This window comes from Alligator sinensis, unplaced genomic scaffold (assembly GCF_000455745.1).
Source record: "Alligator sinensis unplaced genomic scaffold, ASM45574v1 scaffold1241_1, whole genome shotgun sequence".
NCBI classification, from domain to species: domain Eukaryota; kingdom Metazoa; phylum Chordata; order Crocodylia; family Alligatoridae; genus Alligator; species Alligator sinensis.
In genome coordinates, this window is record NW_005842202.1 from 547,311 (window position 1) to 564,682 (window position 17,372).

Below are 17,372 nucleotides of genomic sequence, written 5' to 3' on the forward strand. Positions count from 1 at the left end.
GAGCTGGCTCCCACCCCCAAAGCCCACTTGCTAGACTTCTCTAAGGGTGACACACGGGCACTAGCTGTTTGTTTCCTGCCTGTTTCTACGCACGGTCTCTCGCTACACATGTGTGCGTGCATGTACATGCACAAACATACCCTCCCCAGAACAACACCCAGCCAAACCCCCTGCTAGGTCATTTGAGTTCCCGGGTAGGCTGACGCATCCCTTTTCTCTGGGCTGTGTTTCGGGTTGGAGACTGCTCTTATTTCATCTGCCTGCTTTGTAGTGGAGCATAATGGCCTGTTACCACCACCTTAGATGAAGGGCCTTGGTTACACACATTTGCCCCAGTGGGGTCTAGTGCAGCCTGTGGCAGGAGGCTTCTCCTCATCTCAGTCCTGCCATGTTCAGTGCTAACGAGGAAAAGGGAAGATGCCCTGCATTTCTTCATCAGGGCACTTGGGCAAGGCCGACATTGGGCTGGGTTCACTAAAGGCACTAGCAGCAGGTGCACTGTGAAATGCTCCCATCCCAGACTGAAAACCTAGATGGGCAGAGAGGTATACAGGGTCTTTGCTGAAAACATCACCAGCACAGGGGTGATGTTGTACGTTGTACACCTTGCATCTCCTGCACCGCTCAGTCACCAGGACGAAGCCCATCAAGCCTGAGAACAGCATGTTTGCTGACTTCCAGCTGCCTCCCAGCACTCACCAGCATCTCAGTTCATGTGCTGTGTTGATCATCCTACAGTTTTAGCCTAAAATCCCTGGTCCATGCCCCTGGGAAATGAAACCGGACTTTGAAAAGAGACAAGACCCCACCATGAATGTACCAGGCAGGGTGGGTTAAGCAATGAGACCTTGGAAGCTGTCTTCCACCAGAGTGACGACTGGCCCCACATTACCCAGCTAACACCATGAAAAACAAAGAAAAGCCCTGAATTGTCCCCAGGCCATGTAAGGTGTGGGATGCAGAGAAGAAAGTTGTTCTGGGGTTGAAGTTTGCTTTGCTCTGACTAGTCCAGGTCGCATTTTTATTGCAACAGGGAGCAATTCTTCTGAATCAGAAGTGACCAAATCATCTCTGAGCTCCTGCTCTGTGCAAAAAACGCTAGATTGTGCTGTGTTATACAGAGCTCATCGCACTGGGGTCTCAGCCCATGAATGACCGAGTCACCCAAGTGCTACTGCACCAAAATCCTCCTCCTTCTGTCTTCTCTGTCTTCCTTTGCAGAAGTAAGTTCCCACTTGCAGGGCAGTAGCCACTCTGTCTTCTCTGTCAAGTAAGTTCCCACTTGCAGGGCAGTAGCCACCCCAGCCTGTGCCAACCTCACAGCTTGTTACTGAGACCGATTCCTGTCCAAATGTCTCCGGCCACATGAAAACGGCAGCCGCGAGTTCGGACGCAGGGGCGAGGCTGACACTGGCTGGTGTCAGGCAGCTGCTCGTGTCTGCGGGCTCTTGCTACCTAAGCACAAAATAGCACAATCGCTTTTCTAAGCCGGGGAGCTGGGACTCTCCCCCAGGCGTGCTTTTATTCCTGCAGACACAGGATGAAAGGGGAATGCGGAATGGCGGCCAACTGCTTCCCGGCACTGCCAATGTTTTCAGTGCCTTTCTGTTTCTCTGGTGGAGCTCAAACCTGCAGCCCCGCGGCTTGTCCCAGCAGCCTGATGGGAGCTGACTCCACCGGGTTTCATCTGATTGCGGTCTATTTTTCCACAAAGCGGCAAAGCTGGAGTTATCCCTGAAATACAAACAGGCTGGCTCGCTAAGCCCACAGAAGGATCAGGGGCTGCGGCAGGGCCGGTAGACCCACAAAGCCCGTGGGAGACGAGCAAACCGGGTGGGACCCAGCAAACAGGACGTGGGTCTTTGCAGAAGGCACAGAAAGCAGACACGCTCAGAGCCAAGATTTAGTCCTGCTTTACTGCCTTCCCAGATCACGTTCCTAAAGTATGTTGTTAGTCTGCGGATGTGTCCTACAGATCAGCGAGCATTGTGTAAGCAACCCTGTGCACCAGCCATGGCAGAGGTGCCGCGCTCAGCCTGAGAGCCTGACTTCACTTCAAAGTGTAAGGGCAGAGGCTTCCAGCTTTTAAGCCATGTTGGCTAGTCAGCTAAGCAGGTGGCTGTGACACAGCCCCCCAGGATGGAGATCTTCTTATTTCTCTGCTCAGGGACCTCACGTCCCTCTGCATGGAGGCAAATGATAACAGTAAGCCCTGTTGACAAACTGTTTGCAGTTTGGGAAGAAAGATGGCCTTGGCTTCTGATAAAGGCCACGAGCACTGGGGCTGGGGCCGTGGCTATGAGGACAGCAATGCCAGCAGGCCTGTGGATGATTTTAAAGAGCACGCAACTGCCAAGTTCAATTAGGACTTAGTAAAATACTTTCTCTAGGCAGGCCCACCTGCAAGAGAAGGCTGCAGGAGCTCAGAGTCAGGGCACCCAGCATGGGGCTGGCCTGACCGGACTCGGCCCTGGAGCAGAGGGAGGTGCCCTAGCAGGTTATGTTCAGAAAACATTTGCTATTTGTTATCATTTCCATCACAGCGGCCCCCGGTGCTAGCTCCGGCATGTGGCCATAGCACAGGACAGCTCCTGCCCTGACCAGCTTGCAATCCAAGAGGACAAGACAGGTATTTTAGCTCCATTTGATAGCTGGGTCCCTGGCACACAGCGAATGCGGACAGGTGCCTACAGGAGTGAAGTGCCCAGGTAATAAGCAGGATTTTCAGAAAGCCTTTCTGCATGTGTAGGTGCCTAAATACCTTGACAAATCTGGCCCTTAAGTAACTTGCCCAAGGTCACACTGGGAAGCTGCAGCAGAGGCAGAAAACCAAGCCAGGCTCCCTGCCGCCCAGGCCGTAGCCTCGGTGACTTCTCTCAGCCTCTCCAGCAAGGATGCTCGTGCGTCTCCCCAGGTGCCGACAGCCCCTATTTTGCTGCCACACGTTTTTCTGACATCCTGTCAGAGACAGAGGCGAGCGGAGCATGAGGGGCTCTGACAGCGCCTGTCCCCCAGGGAGGCTCTCGCCTGGGATTTCTCATCACGTCCACGGGATGCTCAACATCCCCCTGCCTTCCTCCTCGCTTGGCACCGACAGCTCTGCTCTAGCGTGTCGCTTCCCTGCCGATATCAGCGGGACCGTGCGCGTTTCGGGAGAGCACAATACCCGAGAGCAGATCCGCCGGGCGGACCAGCAAGATTTTTGCCCCGAGACTTAAGGGCAGAGACATGATCTGAACGCCCCCTCCTTGCCAGGGAGAAGCAGGGCTTCACTGCCAGCTGCGACCTGGGGTGCTCCTTCCAGTAGATGGCACACACAGGCCTAGCAAGGCTTCACTTCGCTGATGGAGAGAAACCTGACACTGAGACACTCCCTGGGAACTGCCAGGGGCCGAACTGGGAACCAGGAAATACAAGCTCTCCCTATCCAGAAAAACACTTTTGCTGCATGGAGGAAGGAGCGACATGGGCAATCGCTGCAGCTGCGGGGGAACCTGGTGAGTAGGGCAAGGAGCTTCTTGCAGGCAGTGGGAGAACAAGGGGGAAAGGAGACGAAGCCGGAGAAAGTTTCCACTGACTTAGCTGGAAAGTGCCCTCACTTTTCCCCCACTCAGCTGAGTCCTCTGGGCTTCCACCTGGCTCCTAACTCCCCGTCCCTGCGCTCCCGCGGCTCTGCACCCCGGGGAGGTGTCTACACGCATGCAAAGCCTGGCTGCAGGCAGATGCCAGGGAGTGGAGGGTTCTGATTTAGCCCCGATTTATACGCCTGGGGAACGGGTGCAGGGAGGCGGGGGGCAGTGCTGCTGCAGGGGCATCTGTGCCTGGACTGGGGCTGAGCCTGGCAAAGGGAGTTGGGGACTGGGAGGAGGCAGCGATGCCTTTGTTACTCTCATATCTTCCCCTTGCTGGGGTCGATTCAGCCTCATGGTGGTGTCAGCAGCCTCAGGGGTGACCTAACCGGTGCCTAGGCAGGCAAGGCTCTTTGGGTAGATATGATATCTTTTATTAGACCAACTGAATAGTTGGAGAAATTGTTCTCTGCAAGCTTTCGGGCACAAATGTCCTTCTTCAGGCACAGCGAAAGTCTGTTGGTGTTTGTGTGCTAACCGGTGCCTCGCTCCCATCCGTCCTTACAAGTCATGCCAGGAGCTGGTGCCTGGCGCCCACCCATCCTTACAGATCATGCCAGGAGCTAGCAGTAGCCAGTGTGGGAAGGATCTAGCCATATTCCCTCCCCCCAGACCACCGGTCCAAGGGGTCCTTGTAGTGCCTTCCTTTATGCTGCCTGGGTTGGCCAAGGGACCATGCATCCTCCTCTCTGCGACCAGGCTCTTGCCTTCTCTGCCCCTCCTTGCAATCCCATCTCCTCGCTTGCATCCCAGCGAGCTGTGTTTTCAGTCGGAAAGCCCGGGACGTGACCCTGGCTGTACTTTTGGGTGGTATTCTTGGTCACTGGCAGGGACCACACTTGTTTAAATCCCTCCTGGCTCACGTGGTGCCCAGTCTAGGGGAAAGGGATCTTGTTTACAAGCCAGGTGGAAATGTCTGCCAGTGTGGGCATGACAGAGGGTCTGGGTGACGGGAAAAGTGGTAACAGAGAATGAAATGAAACTGGGGATATCCCATTGCCTGGAATATTTGGAAGTTATCAGTGCCTTTGAGTAAGTAAGAGACCCGGCATCATCTAGTGGCTGGAGCAGGGGTGGGGATCGGGACTCCTGGGTTCGTTTTCTGGCTTGGGGAATGGCCTGTGGGTTACTGGACCCACTTTGGTGGGGTTTGGGACTAAGGAGTCCAGGATTCAGCCCCTCAGGGTGGGTATTTGGAGCAGGGGTCTGGAAGCCAGGCTGCCTACGTGCTCCTCTCCCAGCCCTGGCACTCAGGAAGGTTACTCCCTGATAATGCTGATAGATGTGACCCTTCCCTTCACTGGTGGCTCATTATAATACACCCTGAACTCCCTTTTCTCCTGTCCTGAGGGACCTACCCTCACCCTCCCACACTTTCTGGGCTTTGCTGCTGTTAAGAGTTGCCTGAAGCGCTGGCGGCTCTCCTGTGCCCCGCGCCCGCGGAGGAGCGGTGTCTGGCAAGCATGTAATCCGGGTCTGTGCAGTGGGGACTTGCTGTTCGGCTGCCGGGGTCAAACATCAGGGGCAGAGCCGGCAGGGGGTGAGGACAGCTGAGGATGAGGAAGATGATCATGGTTCATGCTGCACCAGCATCTCCAAGCAAGCTCAGGGCCCTGCTATGCCCAGCGGTGTGTGAACCCCAGGCTCACCCTCAAAAGAGAAGCAGGAACCAGAACTGGGGGGTCACTCACCTCAAGGGAAAGAAGCAAATCTCTGGGGAAGGAAGGGCACCTAGGCACTCCCTTTCTTGCCTTCCCCTTAGGCTGGGGCAGGCTGTCTCCTGAGGGTCCCTTCAGGCAATTACAAAGGTGGTTTCTGCACTGAGATTTGGTTTTGTCCTGGAGGCTGCATGGAAAGCAGGGGACCAAGCTGATACCCCAAGCTGATTCTACAGGCTGGGGAAGGGCACAGACAAGGTTCTTTGGATAAATGTGATATCTTTTATTAAATCCACTAAATAGTTGGAAAAAAATGTTCTTTGCAAGCTTTTGGGTACAGGGAGGGCAGGGGGGTGGCACAGTTCCCTAAATGCCAGGGACATTGAGTCCGGATCCTGCAGATACTGAACAATTCTCAAAAGACGCAGAACCCTGCACAATTGTAGCTACAGTATTTATGTGTCTTAGCAGAGTGTCTGGAAGCCCAGCAGAGCTCAAGGCCACATTGCTGTAAGTACTGTATGCACACACCTACTGAGAGATCCTGCTCCAAAGAGCTTACATCTAAATAAATCAAAGAGATGCAGATTGGGAAGGAAAGTGAGGCATGGAAGGGAGCCCTGATGGTCCCAGGTGACCTAGCTGGCCTCTGGGAGAGCTGGGCCTGGTAGCCAGAGTTTTGTGCAAAGGCCTTGAAGTCTCTTAGGAAATGCAAAAATGCAGAATTGTAGGTTCAGAGATGAAGGCAATCAGGACTTTTAGTAGAATGATCTCTTTTATTAGTTCAACAAGATTTTTTGCAAAAAAAAATTCTTTCATTGCAAGCTTTCGGGCACAAACACCCTTCGTCAGGCATTGGAGAAAAGATTGCTCCTTTGTGAAATCCTGTGAAATATGAACTTTCATTTCTACCCAGGAGAACTTTTCCAACCTTTTCTCCAATGCCTGCTGAAGGGTGTTTGTGCCTGAAAGCTTACAATGAAAGAATTTTTTTTTTGCAAACAACCTTGTTGGTCTGATAAAAAGATCATCTCTTCTACGAGTCCCGATTGCCTTTTCCTCTAGAACCAATACAGCTACAACCTGGATACCTGGTTCAGAGACGATACCTTTTATTAGACCAACTGAGAAACTGCAAAAAAAAAAAATCTTTTTTCTGCAAGCTTTCTGGCTCACATGCACTTCATCAGGCTCAGGGAAAGTTAAAGATGGTGAAAAATCCCCATATGAAGGAAATCAACTTCATTTAGCACACAGGAAGCTGAAGCTGGAAATCTGCCCCCACCCCTCCCACCCCACCTTTTTTTTTTTTTTTTGCATTTCTTTTTGTCTCAGACCAACCCGGCTACCAAATACATCCTTGAAGTCTCTTAGGAATGTGACTGATAAGAGACACGCCAGGGAACAAAGGGGTCATCCCACCAGATTTTTGGCCTCCTTTCTGCTCCAGGATTCCTCTGATGTCCCGCTTAGCTGACCCCTTCTTCCAACTGCTGTCCCGAGGCAAGGTCACTTTGTAGAGGGCAGGTCTCAGGTAGGAATACTCTCTTTAGCCTCCTGAGCCCCTGGGTGTACTCCAAGCAAATGCCTGCCTTGAATGCTGCCCTACATACAAATGAAGGAAGCTCTTTGTGCTGGAGCACCTGCAAAAAGGGAAACACCCAGACAAAGGGAGCCATCCAGCACCCAGCCTTGCACTCAGACTGGCCACACCTGCACGGCTGGTTTGAAATAGCTGCAGAGAGTGGCAGCTGGGGGATGCCCCCAGGTGACAGGGCTCTGAGGGTCTACAGAGGAGAGGGAGCCAGGGGAGCCACTGGCCCATGCAAGTCCAGCAGCAGGGTTTCTCAGATGACTCTGGGACTTGGTTTTTACCACAGGTGAACTGAAGGTGCGTGGCTTTCCCAGCAAGGAATCCTAACAGGGATACGGATGCAGTTAGTACCCTGACAAAGTGGCATCTTGTTAAACTCACCTGGCAAAAAACCCCTATTGCACTGTGCCATGCTGGCATGGCTTCAGCAGTGAGCAGGGCTTTGTTTTCAGAGGGGGCCAAAGGGAGTGAGGTGCTTGGGGCTGAGTTGTTCAGCCAGTGGGAGTTGGGTGCCAAGGGATGGAGAGGCAGACAAGGAATGGAGAATATATGGCAGCTCCTGAGGTCCTTATAAGTGCTTTTAGAGAGAACCATTGTGGCAAATGTATTAATAATAATTAAAAAAATGAATAGGAAACAGGTTGTGCCCCACATGTAACCACATCTGGGAAGCTTCTCCATCGGGACTCTGCCCCCAGGCCCAGATTCTTCTTCCTGTCTCACTCTAGGAAGGAAAGTGTCAATGGCAGATTAACCTGCACAACTGGGCATGGGCAGAGCCACCCAAACACCTCTGCCTTTGCAGGCTTGGCGGGACGGACCAGAGAGGAGGTGGAAGGTTGCCATCGTGCGTGCCCGAGCTGGGCACTGGGGTGCGCGACAGGCAGGAGCTAAAGACGTGCAGTGGGTTTAGGACTAGGTGCCTGGAGGAGAGAAGGGAGTGCTTCATGCAGTACCCGTCAGCCTGCGGTTTCTGAAGCAGGACTGGGGAAGCACTGAGCGGGGTTGTAAGGGTAGGGATGTCTGTGTGTTGGGGTGTAGGAACAAATGGGCTTGTCACGGCCAGCACATCTGTCACCGCATTTTGAGTTTAGCCTTGTTTCCATTTCTCCTTGTCCTGTCCATTCTAATTACAGCTGATCTGAGGCTGGGAGATGCTGTCTCCTGGCTGGCTGGGGTTAGCCTGCAGACAGCCTGAGAATAGCCACAGCCCGCAGACCGGCTGATAAACTCCCTCAAGAGTGGAGGGCAAACAACACAGCGCGAGCCGCTCGGAAAGCTGATACGGGAGCCTGCGTCTCAGGAAACTAGCCAGGGATCTGCTGATTATATTTTAAGTTGAACTATTTTAATTATGTGGTACGACCTTCCTGAATGCTGCCGCGATCAACCAGCTCTGCAGCTCACGCTCAGGACGTGGCAACCTGTGAGACTCAGTGCGCTCCATCCACTGCCCTGATGGGGCTGGAGGGCTTGTGTTTGCCCCTTGTTGGAGAGAGAGGGGCATTTGGGAGGACAGGGCCGGAAGTATTTAAACCAATTCGGTTCTGCTCTGGGCAGAGGCCCCTTTCATTGTGGTCTTTGAAGACCTGGGGGAGCACGGCACTTTTGCCTGTGTGTGCTACCAGCATCTTCAAGGACCTCTGCACTGCTCAGGCAATGGGCTGCTAGGCGAAGGACTGCTATGTTGGAAAGGTGTGACTGGCTGGAGAAGGGGGAAGGGATCTGACTGCAACAGCAGAGCCTGGCATGAATACTAAACCCCCTGTGCCTCTGTAGTGTCTTTCAGCACACAGCCTCTGAGGAATTTGCAGATGCCCGGCCAAATGCGCTGGGTGCAAGTTACCCTGCTGATTACAGTGGCAACCGCATTTTCCCACCAGATTTGATTTTGCTTCCTTGGGGCCTGGCAGTCACCAGGCTCAGAAAGCTGGTTAATCATTACTGTCCATTCTTAAACCCTTGTGATTTTTAACCCTCATTCCTGTGGCCTTTCATAGTTTCGTCACAAAAGCAAAGGCCATTAACTTTCTACACACACACACACACACACACACACACACGCACACACACACACTTATTTAAAGCCAGAGCATACTGAGCTCCTTCAGGTCCTGCACTGCCATAAGTGGGCCATGAGTGTTTGACACTTGGGCACGCACAAAAGGCACATGCTTTTTGCATTCAGTCCATAACCCTCTTCCATCCTTGTTTCAAAAGTGTTAGGTCCACACTTCCAGCCTGTGCTGCAGCAAGGACAGCGCTCGGCTCCGGGACCCTCCGAAGCCTGCATGGCTGGAGAGAGTCCAGGCACGGATGTATGCGCTGGCATGTTGCTTGCCCTATAAGGATCGGCACCTGCTTCCCCCTTGTCCTTTTTAGCTTTCTGGAATGATAACATTTGCTTCGTGCGTCTGGCTCCGAATGTGACACGTAGCTGTGCAGATAGCCGGGCCGGTGCCAAGTTCAGAGGAGCAGCCGGGGACGTTACACAAGGGGATGGATCGTGGCGCTGCAGGGACGTACCTGCGCTTGGCCTGTTTCTCTCGAGTTGTGCTGCTGTTGCTGGGGGCAGGTTTGGCTCCGCTTACATGGAATTTATTTGCTGTAGCTTGGTTTCAGCTCAAGGCTCGACAAGAAAAATAACTTGGGCTTTTACAGTAGCGGGAGTTCAGCAAACTGACACCTGGCCCTGAGAGAATATGTTCCATGACAGCCTGAGAGTATTCTCAGCGCGCCGAGCCTTTGATCCCATCGCGGGAGACACGTGACTGCAGTGGCAGGGGTGACTGGGGGTATCTGTGGGGTATGGACAATGCGGCACTAACGGGTTTACCGAAGAGCAATAGCACAGAGGCAGAACTGGCTGCTGCGTGCAGGATTCCTGCAGGAGGACTCTGACCCCTGGGTCCCTAGTTCCCTTTTGGGGCCAAGAGCAGGGTTTAGGTTATCTCCTGCTTTCCCCTGTGCATCGGCTGAGCGGTGGCCCGGCTGCCAGGGCGTACGTACAGCGGGTCACGGAGCTGCTACTGCTGGCGAAGTGCCCCGCAAGCCTCGGCATTTCCACCCCTCCACAAAACCGGGGTTGTTAGACGGACGTCTCTTAGCAACCGGGACTCCTCGTCATTCTCTCCCTGTTTCTCTGCCGCGGCTCAACCGCGTTACCATGGTATTGCTACAGTCCTGGGAGCGCTTACTGCTTCTGCTCATACTGCATCACGGCTGTACAGCCCTGGTTTGGAGCCGTCTCCCGGCGGTGTCCCTCCTGGTCTGGGCCATATCACTACGGTGTTGCTCCGCTCGTGTCACTCCGGATCCAAGCCATCACCTGTGTGTTGTCCTAGCTCTGCACGGTGTTGCTGTGCCCCTGGGCTGTGTTGCTGTGGTGTGGCAATGGCATTACTCACATGTTTCAGCCCTTTTCTGAAGGGTGTATTTATATTACAAATGTCTGTACACGTATAATCTGGTATAATAATGTCATACGTTGTAAGTGACTCAACTGCAGACTGCAAAGAGATACCCAGGAGGATTCCTCGGAGTCTGCCCTGGGTCTACCACTACACAATTGTTGTTTTTTTTTTCTTAAGGACTTGGAGGATGGCATTGAGTGTCTGCTTTGCATAGACGACACTCAGCTCCGTGGGCAATGAAATGCTTCAAAGGGCAGGATTTGTTCTCAAAATGACCTTGATCAATTGGAAAAATGGTCTGAAATGAATAGGATGACATTTGCTAGGTGCAAAATACTACACTTGAAAAAGGACAAGTCAATGCTCAGATGCAAAATGGGAAACAACTGTCTAGGCTGTAGTGCAGAAAAGGACCTGGGAGTGATAGTGGAGTGCAAGCTGAGGATGAGTCAACTGCAGAATATTGTAGCAATCCTCCCCCGCCCCCAAATAATAGTGTACTGAGATGCATGAATAGCACTAGCACGTGCAAGTTACAGAAAGCAACTCTTCTACTCTACTTGGTACTGGTGAGGCCTTGTCTGGAGTACTGGACTCCAGGCACGGGCACCATACTTCAGGAGATAATGTGGACAAATCAGAAAAAGTCCAGCGAAGAGCAACAACAATGATCGGAGGTCTAGAAAATGTGACGTATGATGAAAGGTTAGAGAAGAAAAGACTAAGGAGGGATTTTAAAGAGCTGTTATAAAGAGAATGGTGAACACAATTGTTCTCTGTGTCTACAGGGGATAGGACATGAATTAAATTGCAACAAGGGAGATTTAGGTTGGATATTAGGAAGAACTTTCTAAGGACGGACATGGCTAAGGACTGGAACTGATGCCGAGGGAGACTGAAGGGGCTCCAGCAGTGGACATGTTTAAGTGCAGCTTAGATAAAGAGTTGTTTTAAACAGGGTGGTTTTGGCTGGAGCAAGGGCTAGGACTAGATGATACCTCCAGAGAACTCTTCCAACACGATCAGGGTTTCCTGCTTACCCATGCAATAAGAAACCAGCGTCTCCACTTGAACAGGACATTGTTCATGTCTCTAGAAGCTCACTTCTGAGTGATTAATAGAGGCTGGATTCAGATGGGGCCGCTGAATATAGCATCTGTCCTTGCATGTAGAAGGGTAGCGCCATAGATCTCTTTACAAGAGTTGTGCCATACAGAGCTAGTTCCCGCTCTTCGAACATGGGGAGAATGCAGCCCAGACAGACGGCTGGACAGGGAGGCAGGCTCCTGAGGTGGGTGGTTGGCTGGACACAGTAGGCACCATCAGCACGTTGCTTCAATGCCATGGATCTCCATGAATTAGATGTTGTGGGGCTTGGCCCCTTTGTCTCTGTCCTTTACCTGGACAGAGGGCCAGGAAACAGGAAGACAAGACTTTCATCCTCTCTTCTTCTGAAGGCACGCGGTCCATGAAGCACAACAGTGACCAGAACCTGCCCTTGCACAAGCTGGAAGAATCCCCACACGTGGAAAGAGCCCCTCTTTGCTCAAGATACAGGGTGGTGGGAGATTGCAGGATCCAAACCTGGACCTTGCGCAGGGATTTCTCACCTGGACGCAGCTGCCACCCCAAGGGCTCGCTGTGCTGCAACCCACGCTTCCTGCACCCGCTGGAGAACCTCAGAGCCAGCAGCTAGCAGGAGACATGTCCCCAAAATCAGGGGCATTGCTGCATTCACTGCTGCTTTTTGTAGGTAGCCTAAGGTCTTTGGAGGCTCTGAGCTGCTACTCATATTATCTACCATGTAGTCCTTCCCTGAGTCAGGAGATGTCTCATTACAGCCACTGTCAGGGGAGCTGTATTTTGGTGCGTCTCAGATAACCTCAGGAAACGCTGTTAAATCTTGGGCTTTTAAAACTCTTGAGGATACTGGATTCCCTGGATGATCACTAGTTCCTGTAACAGTAGTGGGATTCCCATTTTTTATTCCTTCAGGGCAGGCAGAGCCCACACTGGAAACGCGCAGTCCAGGCTTCTCCTCTGACTGCCCCGGTGAGCAAGTATGAGCAGGAGTATGAGAAGGAGAGAAATGCTTCAGCCCGAGAGTCCCTGGGGTGCAGTCAGTAATGTCAGTCTACTGGAGAGCTCCTAGCAATTGCATTTGGGAGGGTCTTGCTGGGCTTAGACAGGTCTTGTGCGGGGAGCTTTAGAGTCCTTTCACATGGCTCAGAAGTGCAGGGTCTGGGCAGTGTGCATGTGCACGCATGCACATGTACATCCAATGAACGTAGCGGAGATCTAGGCTTACTTGCACTAATAACACATCTCTCTCTGATTGCAGGAAGTGTCCTTCACCTTTTAAGAGGAAAAAGGAAAAGTCAGGTAAGGATCTTTGAAACATATTCAGAGAACAGCACCACAGAGAGCAGGAGAGTCCCACAGGCCCAGGGGTGGTGTGAATTTGGTTTCAAGAAGTTCACGTGCTACATCTCCTCTTTTACCATGATAATTTAGACTGCCGAAACTCCCCTTAACATTAAAATGACTCAAATCTAGCACCCACACCAACTGCAGTCGCCACGATGGTGCAAAGCAGAAGGCAGACGACTGCCATCCGTGCGCTCTGCAGTAGCGGGGACCTCGCACTCTTGCAAGAGCTGCAACCATCCCTCATGACACTGAGCAGAGGAAAATAAATGAACCAGAAGCCCGAGTGCCTCCAGCAGTCCTAGGACCCGCCCCTGCAAAACACTCCGTTTGCCAAACGGCAAAGCACAAAATAAAATAAACAGTAGCTCGGAGCTGCTCCGGGGCCTGACAAGGCAGCTCTCTGTGCTGCCTACCTCCTGCGAGGTGCTGCCAAGAACATTGTGGCCCAGAGCGCGTTGTCCTTTCAGGAAACCTCATTTTTCCAAAGGAACAAGCCCCGGCTTTCTTGTGGGAGGTATGCTCCAAAGGCACAGATAGGGCGAGGACTCCACTTGGGCTGGAAAGTTGAGAAAGGTCCAGCAGGGAGAGCCTGCGGGCTGGCCATCTCATCGCTGGAAAATTCAAGAGATGGAACAATAAACAGTTAAGTCATGCTGGTTTTCTGGTGTTTCTTTTGCAGGCACCAGAGCAAGACATGTGAATCCCCAGCACCAAGGCAGCAGGAAGGTAAACAGCCCCTGAGGAGACTTCACTCAGTAGACAAGTTGGAAATGCAGTGTTCAGCTTTACTCCCTGGGTTAGGAGGGAAAGTCCCAGGGTTTTTTTGTTCTGTGTAGGGTTCAAGAACAGCATGATTAGTGCATAGGGAAGTGGTGCTCAATGCAGACAAGAGCAGCCAGTGTTCATCAAATAGCCACTATAAGAGATACGCCTCTCTCCTACCCTTGGGTGAACCGTAGCAAACATAATCCAGTGCAAAATGCAGCATCTGCACTACATCGTAGATGGATATATGGCAGATTTCCAACATAGAGGCACTGGTCTATAACCCTATGGCTATGCTAAGTATATAGTGTAATGCATGCAGTAGAAAAGGGGGGGCGGGAAAGCTCAGCTTTGATAACACTTTCTGCAAAAGTGGTGGTCTGACTATCACTGGGAGAGCTGTGGAAGCAGGCGGCTGAGATCCTAGGGCTATGTCCCACTCTGGGCTGGCAGAGGCAGTAATGCTGTGGGGGAAATACTGTCATTTCCTGGAGGTGTACCTCCGTTGCCACGCTGAGCACAGTGTGGAGGCTACCTGCTCTAACTGTCCTTGGAGCTGGCATCTGGCATAGCCCTCTAGCTAGCACCAGGTGCAGTGAGTGGTACCCAGCCTTCCAGGGAGTCACAAGTGCAAGGGGGTGGCATGAAGGAGTGGGGAGCTGACTGCCAAGGACTCTTTTCTCCACAAAGGCGCAGGTGTACACCGAAGTCCCGGAGTATCCAGTCTATGCTACTGTCAACAAGCCCAAGAGCACGAAGCGGGATGACAGCGTGCACTACGCAGATATCCAGGTGTTCACCAAGGCTCGGGAACGCTCAGCTGAAGAGGTGAAGAACTTGCAAATGCAGAATGCCACCGAATACGCCACCCTCAACTTTCCCCGGCCCCGGCTGAAATACGACAGCAAGAATGGGACCCTGGTGTAAGAGGCCCCACAGCCTCCTCCCTCCAGCAAACATATTTCACAGACTGTTATCACAGACACTTGAGTCTTCCTGAGCATGTGTAGAGGGGCTGGATGTGGACTTGGAGGGCTCAGCAATATATGTTGTAATGCAAGAGATTCTTTGCACCTGGCTCTAGTGAGAAATACATCTGTCCCTGTTGGAAAGATCAGGGATGTTTCTGAGGCTGGCAGCATGCCTCCTTCAGGCTCTCAGAGCAGCTTCCTGAGTAACAAAGAATTAAACCGTAGTTCAGTGCCACCAGGGTTTGTGCCGTGGGGCAAGAGGACCAGCCTAGCACCCTTGCCCAGGCACATCTGCAAAGGAACAGCAAAGGATTACATATGAGAACAGGTGGGGCTTTTGCCACTGGCTTTTGTTCCAGGAGTAAAGGGATTCAGCAGCATGTTATGGAAAATGACAGGTGTTTGGTGCTGCGAGGAAGTGGTGTGGACCGTGTCACACAGGCCCTTGCACACTGCCTGCCTCAAATACTACCCCTTTTACAACTTCCTGCCTCAACACGAGCCCCATCCCTATTTCCCTTGGAAAAGCAACGTGCTCCAACCACGTGCAGCACTCTAATGCCAAGGGCAGAAAGGCAGAGCTTAATGATGGGGAGAAAACAGCTCTCTGAGCTGTCAGGCTGTTACAGATGTCTAGAAAGCCTGAAAGGGAATAACAAGCTTTGAGACATGATCTAAATGGAAACAACTACAATTTAGAAATTACTTTTTTAGGGCAATATTTGAAAATCCCCGGCCAACATCTAGGGGCAATTCATCCAGAGCACAAGAGCAGTTTGCAAATCTGTGAGATTGGGAAGGAATCATGGGCAGCTTGAGACAAGGCTTTGGACTCCTGCTCCTTCCTGAGCCCGAGGCATGATGTAGCCCACAGCGCAGGGCGTGTGCTGTGTGGCCCCCGAGAAGGCAAGCCGATTGCTAGAGCTGGCACCCAGCACCCTGGGACGTCACACGAATCTTTGTTCACTGAAGTGGGGATGGGAGTCAGTCCCAGACATCCTGCTTACGTGCTGGTGTTTGAAGATGGGCCCCCTTGGTAGTGTTATGACCAAATGCCTGCATGCAGTGAGTCTAGTAAGAGGTTTAACTCATTCAGAAAAGGAAAACAGGTACAAATAATGGGTATGTCTCTTTAGAGATACTTTGGGGACCAAACCTGCAACTTTTCCACCTGAGCAGCAGTTTCTCATCTGTGATGTCTCGATAACTGTCATTGGGCTCATAAGGCTTGCAGGATGAGGTCTTTTCTGAGTGGCAGATAGTGTGTTACACGATCAGGAAGGCTTGTTCTTCTGAGGCCCTGCTCAAGTCCAAGGGTCCCTCCCTTTCCTCTCTGCTCCTTTTGATCTCCGTCATTCCAGGCCCTGCACGGCAATCCGTCTTGCCTGACCTAGGAGGGGTGGATGAGCCATAGGGGCTGCAGCGTGGCATGGGATGCAGTCTACCCGTTTGCCCAGAATTCAGAGACAAGCCTGGGGTCTCAAGTCTAGGTCTTGGGCATACTCGATTACTTGGCTAGTGGATAAATATGTCTTTAAAGAGAACCATCAATGCTGGAACTAGAAAGAGCCATCGGTTTACCTCTAGCTCAGCCTTCCTCAGCCAAAAGAGAACAAAGTAAGTTTATTGCACAGGTTTCTTTTATATAAACCTTGTTAAATATAGACCATCGCTTAGTGGGGATCCTTTAGTACAGCATCCAGCTGATCATTTTTAAAAAACAGACTCCGCTCCCGGTCTAAGTGAAACAATCGGCTCCTGCAGAATTCACGGCAAGGAATCTGCTTCCGCTACCGATTTGATTTGAAGTGACTCTTCAGTGGGAAGCAGTGCTGCGACTGGGGACAGCGAGCCATGCAAACAGCATATAAGATGAACGCTAAGGACCAGATTCTGGGCTCAGTTACAGCGATGTATATCCACAAGTCAATGGAGTTTGTCCAGATTTGTAGCTGGTGTAAATAAGAAGATAATCTGGCTCGAAGGGACTTGTTTTGGGGATATGTCACTTGCTTCTATTGATGTGTGGATTAATTGAGCCCCTGGCTCTTTTGTATTCTGGGCTAGTGGTAGCAGCAATAGAAACTATCTTATAATGAGCTCCTCAAAGCCTGGACTGGTATTTTATCTCTGATTCCCTGGGGAACTCTAGCTTTCATACTTAGCTAGCACTCTGTTATTTCTAGAGGTACAATGTATCTGAGTTATAATCAAATGCTCTGAATAGACACAGAAATAATACAGCAATTCTGCCTGTTTAACAGGCCTTGAATTGATAAACTGTGAAAGTCATACCAGTATGTTTTGAAATAATGAAGAACTTGGATTTGCACTGAATATTGACAGACTCTGCAGCTGTAACTACTGTGTTTTCTGGGCTTGTTCCATTTATGACTTAAACGAGGAGGGTGTCAAATGTTTCCTTAACCGCGGAGGTTTCATTTTAATTTTAGCTGAAGAAATTGCACTTTTCCAGAGATGTCTACAGTGGCAGGGGCCAGGCCCTGCAGTTACACAACTCGCATACAAACTTATGCGGAAATCAGTTCCAGCTGAGAACGGCCACCAGTTTTTAGAAGGTGATTTCTGACCTGTTGCTATGAAAATAAATATTGTACGAAGAACAATGATTCCTGTTTCCCTTTGGAAAACGTCGAGTCCGCGTCTGTTTGTGGCAAATCCTGTTTCTAGCCCAAATTGCTCTTCCCCAGAAACATTAGGAAGGGTGTTATAATGCTGCGTGAGTCAGGGTAACACAAGATTTCCCAGTCCACAGCCACTGGCTCCCAGGCCCACCAGGCTTCCAGGGTGCGCGCGCTGGTTCCCGAGCAGAGCGGATAGGCAGGGGGTAGTTAGCCGAGCAGAGCGGATAGGCAGGGGGTAGTTAGCCGAGCAGAGCGGATAGGCAGGGG

General features: G+C 51.6%; 1 protein-coding gene across 2 annotated transcripts; it reads left to right on the top strand.

The window, feature by feature from the left end:
* Positions 1-3,350: 3,350 nt before the first annotated feature.
* On the top strand, positions 3,351-17,084 carry CUNH11orf52 (chromosome unknown C11orf52 homolog). Of its 2 annotated transcripts, none has more exons than XM_006026643.2 (4): positions 3,351-3,497; positions 12,636-12,676; positions 13,404-13,450; positions 14,180-17,084. In XM_006026643.2, exons 1-4 carry the CDS (start codon positions 3,466-3,468, stop codon positions 14,414-14,416), a joined length of 357 nt encoding a protein of 118 aa, XP_006026705.1. In that variant the 5' UTR covers positions 3,351-3,465; the 3' UTR covers positions 14,417-17,084. The 2 variants fall into 2 exon arrangements, with proteins under 2 accessions (XP_006026705.1, XP_025063424.1); XM_025207639.1 differs by lacking the exon at positions 3,351-3,497 and adding an exon at positions 4,525-4,661.
* Positions 17,085-17,372: the final 288 nt, after the last annotated feature.